Source organism: Chinchilla lanigera, unplaced genomic scaffold, assembly GCF_000276665.1.
Source record: "Chinchilla lanigera isolate Chin_1 unplaced genomic scaffold, ChiLan1.0 scaffold00079, whole genome shotgun sequence".
NCBI lineage: Eukaryota > Metazoa > Chordata > Mammalia > Rodentia > Chinchillidae > Chinchilla > Chinchilla lanigera.
In genome coordinates this window covers 8087886-8098040 of record NW_004955480.1, presented here as the reverse complement: position 1 = coordinate 8098040, position 10155 = coordinate 8087886, and the positions used below count along the sequence as shown (strand labels likewise).

The 10155-nt window shown below is 47.7% G+C and overlaps 1 protein-coding gene across 1 annotated transcript; it reads right to left on the bottom strand.

Annotated features, from left to right (window-relative positions):
• Window positions 1-6158: 6158 nt before the first annotated feature.
• Fgfbp1 (fibroblast growth factor binding protein 1) lies at window positions 6159-9371 on the bottom strand. Its single transcript, XM_005402520.2, has 2 exons — window positions 9226-9371; window positions 6159-7282 (listed from the first exon to the last, which is right to left on the bottom strand). Exon 2 carries the CDS (start codon window positions 7260-7262, stop codon window positions 6516-6518), a length of 747 nt encoding a protein of 248 aa, XP_005402577.1. The 5' UTR covers window positions 7263-7282; window positions 9226-9371; the 3' UTR covers window positions 6159-6515.
• Window positions 9372-10155: the final 784 nt, after the last annotated feature.

Here is a 10155-nt window from a genome sequence, read left to right as displayed (position 1 = left end):
CAACAGTCCCTACCCAGCACTCTGGCTTTCATGACTCACTGGGAAGAAATGTCAAGGATTTGGTGGGAGCCCGAGCCTGTGGGGCAGGGCTGGCATGTGCCCCGGGAAGTGAACTAGAGTCTGTGCTTTCTGCCTCCCAGGGAGAAAGCTCACCCAGCCCGGCCCTCGGAGCCAAGGCCAGTGTCTCTTTGCCTGGCAGACCCGTCCTCTCTCCTGGCCCCTTTTGCTGGTGAGGACAATTTTGTGTTCTTGGCAGTCGGATTCCTGAATTTTTTTTCAAAATAAGTTCCTACGATCAAAGTTCTCCTTTTAATCAGATTAGTGGAATAGGAACCACAAAGATAAGATCTATATAATTAAACGCACAAAAGCATTTAATTGATGATCTTACTGTCTGTATCATGGGCCTAGGGAATAGGCAGCATCATGCCCTTAGGAAAGGAAGATCATAATAATAATAATAACAATTAACATAATTTTGACCAATTATATTCTAAGCAGAGAGCTTCATACTTTATATCCTTGACTCATTATTTTATAAGGAAGAGTTTCTCCAATGCTGTTTTCTGGGTAAGGAACTAGATCCTTATTAAAGACAAGCAACTTCACCGTTCTCACATTGCTAGACTAGGAATTGAGACCAACGGCTCTGTATACTGAAACAATTTTCTTCTGTTAGCTCTGGTCTACTTTAAAAGCATTATAGATACATACTGAGGTGCAGGAACTGTACAAAATGCCAGAGAATCACCAAGGAGCAGAACAAAGCTTGTGCTCTCAGGGAAGCAGAAGATAAACAAGCAAACATGTGAAACAGGCAGCCGCATGATAGCAGGTGGTCTTCAGTGGGATGAGGAAAAGTAAAGTGGAGTTGGGAAGGAGGTGACCTTTGACAGAGCTTGAGAAAAGGGTGGAGAGCAAGTGCAAAAGGCCTGAGACAGGAAACGGGGAGAGTTTCATGAGCAGCACATTCAAAGGCTTCGTGTTACAGAAGGTCTGGTAGGAAAGCAGGGAGGGCAGCCAGGCCTCATAGCTTTGTAAGGCACAGTAAGCATTTTTGTGTTTTGTCTGAGTGACAGGCTGAATCACAGAAGGATATGGGTAGAGAAGTAAAGTGATCAGGTGGCAGGGTTTGCTCCCGTCTCTGTGCTAGAAGCAAGGCCAGGGGCTGGGAGTCCATCAGGACAGCTCTGCAATAACCTACTAAGAGAGGCGGGGGCTTGGCCCAGGCTCAGGGGGCAAAGACTCATGTCTTGTGTCTAGGAATAAAGTTTGAAAATGGAGATGGCAGGACTTGTAGGTGACTAGGATACAAAACATGAGAAGAGGCAACTGTGATTCCTCAAGGGTGGTGACTTGCGCCATGGAAGAGTGGAATCACTGTGCATTGGGAAGAAGTCTGGGAGGAGTTGGAATCCAAGGGAAGACCAGGAATGTGGTTTGTGCATGCGGTGTTTAGGAGGTCGGGAGAGAGGTCTGGCTGGAGATGGAAATGCGGAGTCACCAGTGTGTGATGGCACAGGCAGCAGTGACGGGGGAGAGACAGCCCACGGAGCGGGTGCTAACCGAGCCCAGAGCACTCAAGCTGGAAGTGTGGGTGAAAAGGCGCAGCCAAGGAGGGGGCAGTAGGGAGGGATTGGAAGGCAGAGTGACGCTGTCTGAAAGGTGGTCGGGAAGAGCTAGCTTCATCCCGCCCTCGTCCTACATCAGGGGCAGTGTTTCTGCTCAGGGCAGAAATGGGGCTTCTTAAAGGCCACTGTATATAGTGTAGCCTTTGGAAGGTGATTAGGGACAACCAGGTTCCACCTCACAGGCAGGCCCTTGGCATGGTCTGTCTTTAGTCCTGTGTAGCTTTCCTAGAAACCTTGCCTTCCTATCTCCTCTCAGCTGACTGACTCACTCATTCACTCATTTATAACAAACCCTGCCTTAGTGACAGCCCATGTGTCTACGGACCATGTGTTAAATGTTAATTATGTACAGTGTTATCTACAATTCTTTTTTGATGTTGTTTGTTTGTTTGTTTGTTTGTTTTGAGACAGGGTCTCACTATGCAATTCAGGCTGGCCCTGAACTCACTATGTAGTCCAGGCTGGCCTCAAACTCATGGCGACCCTCCTGCCTCAGCCTTTCAGCTACTGGGATTATAGGTGTGCACCACTACTCCCGGAGGTACAATTCTTATTGGTTCCATAATCCTTGTCCCACTTTAGAGATGGGGAACTCGAGATAAAATAACATATCTTGAGTTGCACAAGTAGATTTAAATCCATTTATTTTTTTAATCTGAAGCCTGTAATCTTTGCCTTTGCCATGATTGCTTCTCTTGTCTTTTACTCACTCAATCAATATTTGTAGAAGGTGTGACATGTGTCAGCCACACACTAAGGGCTGGCCCTATGGGGACGGACATAGCAGACTTCATCTCTCCTCTGCTATTGTCTACATCTTCCACTACTTTATGAAAACTCCCCCCGGATAGCAGAGCTTACATTCTCCAGGTCCCAACCAGCCCTTTTCTAGAATCTTCTCCACCTCCTCCATGTTGATTCCTCATTCAGAAGATGCCTAATAAATCTTGTATATTCTTGCAGGACATATTTTTGAGGGCGACATTTCAGGTTGGGCCTTGTACATGAGGCATTGTGGAAACCAACGAGTCAGAGGTGGGTTGGACTTGCCCTTGTGTGGGAGTTTTCAGCCCCAAACACTGGTATTTTGTGCTTGTCGTTGCCAAAACAATTTAGGAGGGAGGTTGGGAAGAAGGCAGATGGGATTAAGGCCAGGTGTGATGTTCTGGATTCCAGCAACTCAAGTTGGCACTGATGTGCTTGTGAGTTAGCACACACATGGAGCTGGGTGCCAGAGAGAAGGGGCCCTCTCTCTGCTGAGAGTCAGTTTATTAGGGAAGGGAGACAGCTCCACTTCCAAGGGGCAGCAGGGATGCAGATAAGGTACCCTTCGGCACTTTTTACCTAACACAGCACCGCCCATCTCTTGCAACCAAAGTGCACGCACACACACACACACACACACACACACAGGTGACTCTTCTACTATATATCCAGAAAGTTCTCATATAGAAAATATGTAGTGTAAAGACTACATATTAGAAGTCAATGTAAAGACTGTGGTGTCTTTACTTGTTTTTTTTTTTTAAAACCACTACCTTAAAACATCCTTTCAGCATGTGGTTATAGTGAACATTTGAACAAAAATGCAAGCATTAGTTTCTGGAACTTTCAAGAAAGGTCTAGAAGGGATGATGTAGAAGGGACTGATGAATCCTGTTCACTGTCAGATTGGCTCACGTCTAAAGACCATAAATGTCACTCTTCTCTCATCATGCAGAGAAAATTATTGAGGTGTAGAGTTAGAAAGGACGTGCAACCTCCAGATCACAGATTCTCTTTGTAGGTTCTGCCACTTACAGCTTTATGGTCCTGGCAAGCTTCTCAGCTTTTCTGAGCCCCAGTTCCCTCAACTGTGACATGAGGATGTCCTATCAGACAGGGCTGCTGAGAAGCTTAAATATGAGAAAGGGTACAATATCATTTTTGTCTTGTAGGTGAGCAGTAATGGTAGTACCTGGCCATTTAGTATACTATTAAGAAAGCCAAAACAAAACAAAACAAAACAAAAAAACACTCTCTCAGTGAGGGTTTTTCTTAGAAATTTTATCCTTCAAGTTATCCACAATCCAGTCTCATGCTGTAGACTCCGATCATCTCTCATGTTGAACACCTACTAAGTGGTGGAGCACCCTAAGTGCTTTAGATTTAGATCAATGTGAGTCTTGCAGCAGCCCTTAAAGCTGGGCTTCATCATCCCATGATCCATGTGAGCTCATTTGTATTCAGAGGGTTAATTGGCCACGAGCTTGGCTAATGATCTGCAGGGGCCACCCCCCAGCCCAGGCCCATGTGACCCCATAGAAGGCTAAGTGCTGTGAATGGGCTGAAGCTTTGGGTCTGGTGGGTTCTCCAATGTTTGCAGCAACCCAGACCAGACCAGGGTTTTCCTTTAGGGATCCTGGGGAGAGTTGAGAGTTTTTTCCTGTCTCAGGATTCTATTGTGTTGAGTTACCAGTTGAGTAGGGAGGTAACAGGGCTGAGGGCCTGTGTACCTCTTAAGGGACTATTTCCTTCTCTTTGCATGGTTGTAGAGAGCAGGAGAAGAATGTCAGTCGGCTTTCACAAACACTTGAGATAAGTAACTTAATAAAAGAAGGGATTATTTGGCTCAGGAGATTAAAGATTTGGATGCGTGTCACTCCGCCCTGTAGTGTGGCCCTGGGGTGACACAGCACTTTGTGGTGACCGCACAGTGCTAAGAAACCATCTAATATCCCCTCAGGGAACAGCCCCTGGACCTTGCTTCTCACCACCTCTTAGAGATTCTACCACCTCCCAGCACCATCACAAACTGAAAACCAAGCCTTTGCTGCACAGGCCAATCTAAACTACAGCAGGGAAGGTCAGAGATGTTGGCTCAGTTCTCCTGAAGTTGATGATATTATTCTCAGGTCAGGCCCAGGACCCCATCCTACCATAATATCAAAATTTTCAAGATTACTCCAACAAGTCAGGTACCATCCCAGTCACTAGAATGTGTCATGAAGGTAGTATTGTTTTTGCTATTTCATGCCTCTGGAGGAGGAACAGAGCAGAGCAGAAACTTAGCTTTGTGAATAAAGATGTGAACTATGATAAGAGGCCAGTTGCTTTATTTCCTCATTTGGAGATATTTTTACCAGTGAGAGACACTTGACTCAATTTCTCCATTTAGATCTAGGCTTAAAAGGGGCTGGGGATTTAGCTCAGCGGCAAAAGCACCTGCCTGGCAAGCGCAAGGTCGTGAGTTCGGTTCCCGGTACCGGAGAAAAATCAAAACCAAAACAAAACAATAGATCTAGGCTTAAAATTAGCCTAGAGACAGAGACCTGACCAACTTATCTAAATCTCATTGTCATCTTCTACTCATGCCCCCTGCCTTGCTACCCTTTTCCTCTCTAACTTATGCTTAATTAACTTTACTCTCATTTTCCCCACCAGTAAGGCACTCAAACACCACCTGGGAGGAGTCTGTCATTCAACAGTCACGTGGACTGAATGAGTAATGAATGAATAAATGAACCATGGATGAATGCATAATCCATGAGAAAAGTTTAGCACAGTGCCTAGCCCATGGTGGGTGAGAGATAATTTTGAGTTTTGTGATGCTGGCAATGATATCCACATGTTGTGGTGAGGCTGCGGCAGTGCGGATTGACCTCTGGCAAGCCCTGTATGATAATGACAGCAAAAGGTCTCCTCTCACCCCACCTGCCATTCTCTTCCCCACGCAACAGAGAGACCAAAGAACAGTGCTTCTGCCCACCCTGGCTCTCGTTTGCACTCTGTTGGGAACGGTCCACCCTCTTTCCTTAGCTCTTCAAACAACTCCAAATCCTTCCTATTAATGAGTCAGCGACTGACAGCAGCCTCATCCATGCATCCCAACCCAGCCCAGATCGCTGTCCATTTCTGGAACTCTCACACCTTTTTGCTGTCATACGTCTAACGTGTCTCTGCAATGCCTCATTTTATTCCTGACAATGGTCTCCCCAGAATCTAGCTCCAATATCACCTCCTCTGAGATCAAACCCAGATCTTCCAGGGGTTTCTACCTGTTCCCTCTTGGTTTCCATGCTGCATTCTTCTCTTTCCATTATGCCCCTTATCACAGGGCACCGTGCTAACCAGGCCTTTCCCCCTCAAGCTGGAGAGCTTTGCAATGGCAGGAGTCCTGCATATGGTGGATGGGTACAGGCAACTCTGGCTTGAATGTTCAAGCCTGGGGCCTCAGCTTCCAGAACTCCTTGGTCTAGTTCTGCCTCCTCTTTTACTGTCTTGACGACTTACTAGATCACATAATGCACAAGGCATCCAACCTGAAAAAAAAGGTCCTAATGATTGAATTTTCTTAAGCACAAACACCACAGACCTATGTGTAAAACTGTAAAGAGGGAATCTGGAACAGGTCATGTAAGAGATGACTTGGGGTGGTTGGAATTGAAAGTTGCCTGTAGACATTTCACCCACTGATATATGGAGCCAGGTTTATGATGAGCCAGGAGTTCTTTTGCAGAATTAGAGAAAACAAACAATGGTTGGACATATTTCAGAAAATGCTCAGAGCTTTATTATCCTTTTAATTCAGGAGAAAATGCCTTGCACTGAAATCACCAAGCTGGCTTTTCAGCTGGAGGACAGGTCTCCATTGCTCCTGAACCCGTAGCATCATGGGCCATGAAAACATACACTTAGCCAACAGTCTCAGAGAATCACACTTCAGGAGGTGAATAGAAAGCAAATTGGAAAACAAACACAAAAATTATAAAATCTGTTTAAATATTAAACTGCACACCCAAACACAAGGTCACTTCTCACGGGGAACTTGCAGAGCTTCCCATCGGACAGAAGGGCATACAGCCTCGAGTTACCTGGTGGGACTGTCTGTTCTCTTTGGCCTCATTAACAGGAGGTGGCCTGAAACATGCTGAGGAAGAATGTGCAGAGGGAGCTCCAGGACTCCCCACAGAAGTCCAGGGCCATCTTCCTCTGCATTTCCACATCTGGGTCATCCAAACATTTGGGGTCTCGGGTGGTTGCTGCCTTGGTCACGGCTAGGGTAGAGGAGACATCTCCTTTGGCCTTGTATGGCTCCTTGGAAGAATCCCCTTTGTTGTTAGGGTGCTCTGTAGGGGAGAGTTTTGATTCCAACTCCCCGGGCTTCATATTCTCAAGCAAAGTGGAGCTTTCCAGTTTGAAATTAGATTCTGGAAATTTCTTTTTGCACACCTTGGTCTTCAGGACATTCTTTGAGTCCCCACAGACGTTCTTCTGTTTGTGCAGTGTCCGTGCGATTTGTTTCCAGTAGACCTTCTCGCTGTGGTGCTTTAGGCACTCGGTTGGGTTGCCAGCAAAGACACAGGAAAACTTGTGCTGCTCCTGAGAGCACTGAACCCTCAGGGCGATTCCCAGCTCTTGCTCAGTCGTGGCCCATCTGCAGGTGGCTCCTCGGTCTCTGCTGACAAACTTACCGCTGATTGTGGACTTGGGTGTCCTGCTTCTCTGCCTGCTCTGGGCCTTGTCCAGAACTGATGGGTCCCCATCTGCTGTGCTGCTCTGTCTGTGCTTCGCTCCATGTTTGACCTTTTGTGTGAGCATCTGAGAGGCCAGGAGGAGGAGCGAGAGCAAGGTGAGGTTGTGGATCCTCATGACTTCAGCTGGGCAGGCACCTGTGGGACCAAAGGCAGGAGCATCAGTGCTGGGCAGGGCAGGGCTGCAGGCTGACCTACCACCCTGACACGTGCAACCCGCTTTAGGAGGAAACCAGCGGTCCTTCTGGCTCTTCGAATTGCTAAATGAGCAACTTGTCTGTTGACCTGAGTCTTGAGTGTCAGAAAACTACCCTGCTTCATCTTTCTCTTCCCCTCTCTCTGAGGTTCATGAGCTCTTTCCCTCAGTCCTGCCTGCATTTGCTCACACAATCACTCACGCATGCAAGAAGTGCTGGTTGTGCACTTACAACACCCGCTGCCCCACACTAGCTGTTGAACATACTATGGAGAAGAAGAGGGCCTCGGGTCCTAACAAGCTCACGGGCTACACTTTGACAGCCTTACAGAGCACTGACCACAGACTCTGTCTCATCTCCATCCTCAACTTGATCTTGGACAGGTCTCTGTCTCCCTGTAGGTCTTAGGTCCTTTACCTGGACACCAAGGTGTTGAGTAAAGTTACCACAAGCTTAAATGTCACATGGTCCCGCTTCTGGGAGAACTCCAAAATATAAATACATTAAAGAGCAAAATAAACGAGAAAATAGGAAACAGGGAGCTAGTCTTTTTCAAATGGGAAGGGGACCAAAAGAGAAAGGGAGGGGAGAGGGAGGGGAGGGGAAAGGAACATAAAAGGAATGAAGATGCGTTATGTACATGTGCCAGCTCCACACAAGGACTGTAGTCATTATGTACTACAAACATGTACTAATAAAAATTAAAGTTAAACAAGTAAATGAAATAACCACCAAACCCTCTTCCAGCTCCAGTGTGCTGGATTCCTACCTCACAGTTTGTACAGGCACGGATGCCCACAGAATGAGAAATGACGCGGAGTCATAGAAAAGTCACAAAAAGTGTTGACTCTGAGGTCAGGAATGCACGGGGCGTGACACCCCGAGCTGGGCGGGGCTGTGGGGTAGAAGGAGATTTCAGGAGAAATCTGGGAGGTGTCCTGGGAGGCCTGAGGTGGGGAGGCCATCTGACTTCTCTAGGCAAAGCAACCAGGGTGGAGATGGATGATTTTCAATCAGATCATTTGGACCTCGAGGCTAAGGGCAAGGATCACGGCTAATTAACTTCTGGAGCCTGAAAGTGACACAGCACTGGGTGCGCAGACAGCCTTAATCAATTCCTTCTGGAAAAAAACAAACAAACAAAAAAAAAAAACCCAGCATTGAGCGAAAAGGGTGACCTTCAGTGTCACACTAAACTGCACGGACATTTTCATGGGCAATAAAACACACACAAGGGGAAAAGAGAAGCCCGTGTCTATTTGACATCACTTATGTGCTAAGCACTGGGCTAATATTTGATTCTCACTTTGTCTAGTCCAGCCAAGAACCCTGCCACATAGCTATTAATATGACATCCCCAGGTAAGTGCTGGGACAGATAAGGCTCAGGCAGATAAGTCAGTCACTCAAGATTCGGAGCTGGTGCAGAGAGCAGGCCACATCCGTCATCCTAACCACCTCTCCCTGATCTGATCGTGCCCTAACCACCCCTCTATGATCACCTGATGCTTTGCTCCTGGATGTTCAGAAAATGCCGGCAAGCCGTAAGAAAACTAAGACCCATACAAGCCATAGATCACGATGATGACATAACTCACACAATCTACACTCTTATTTTCATACAGGGTTTTGTTTGAACAGGAGCAGGTCAGGGAAATGGCTGTGATCTCATTTGCATCTGGGAGTTTGTCCACCCCTGGGACTGAGAAAAGAAGGAGTCGCAGGAGAGGAGGCAAAAAAGCATTGAAGCGAGGTAGGAAGGTAGAGACTCAGTGTGTCACAGGCTCTGGGGCTCGGCCTTCACCTGTCCCTGATGGAATCCCGACCACAGGAACCCAGGGCCTCAGGCCACATGATGAAAGGCTTAAGAAAGCGAGGCTCTTACCTTGCTCTGTGTGTGCAGATCCAGCGCCGTCCCAGATACGAGAGTGGGTTGCGGGCTTCCAGGTGTCTCCGCCGCAGCACAGGGCAGGGTCGGCTATTTATACAGGAGCCCAGACCAACCACGGGGCTTTACAAGGCAAACTTGTGGAGCTTTATTCACACTCCTCCCGGCCACACCCCTCGCAGGGAGCCAGTTCCTGCAGGGAAAGTGCTGGGTGGAGTCCAGCGAGCAGGGGCTGTGTGGATGGAGGCCATCATTAGAGCAGCTACCTGCAATGCAAGCCCTTCCTCTTCCACCAGCGGCCAGGACAGGAGGCCAGCTCAGCCTCACCACGACCCTCCCTGATGAGGGCAGAGCTCTCGCAGTGGCATCAGTGGTGGAGGGAAAAAAATTACACTAAGTACAGGAATCCTGCCTTTTGCTTAAGTGCAGGCAAAGTGAAAGGGTGTGCAACGTGCCTGCGCATTTTACACCAGGGCAGGGTGGCACTGGGAGACACAGTGGTTGTCCAAATTCCCAGAAATGGGAAGTGGGGAATCTCAACTTATACCCAGGGGACTCAGAAACCATGGTCTGATCTCTTTCCCCTCTCCGGTCTCGATAAATATTTGGAGAGTGAGTGAGTGATGTTAGTTTCTGAGCCTGTTTTCACTGTGCTATCTGAAGCTACTGTGTGGGCAGAGGGTTCCACGGACCCTGAGAATCTAGTATAGAGGAAATTCTCAATATGGGGATTTCTGTTGGAAAAACTCACCTTCAGGTTATATACAGGGAGCTCACCCTGGTGAGCCTGCTAAAGCCAGAGCCTCATATCAAAATAACCTAGGTGGAGAACCTTTGTGTGGCTGAGTGACACTGTCCAAACTGCTAACCTCCCTGCGCTGCCGTCTCCCTCCCTGCGGTGTGCACATGACTACAGTGCCTCACAGA

Bases quoted from the DNA above. Each gene is read 5' to 3' on its own strand.
- Fgfbp1 (XM_005402520.2), bottom strand. From the start codon at position 7,262: ATGAGGATCCACAACCTCACCTTGCTCTCGCTCCTCCTCCTGGCCTCT.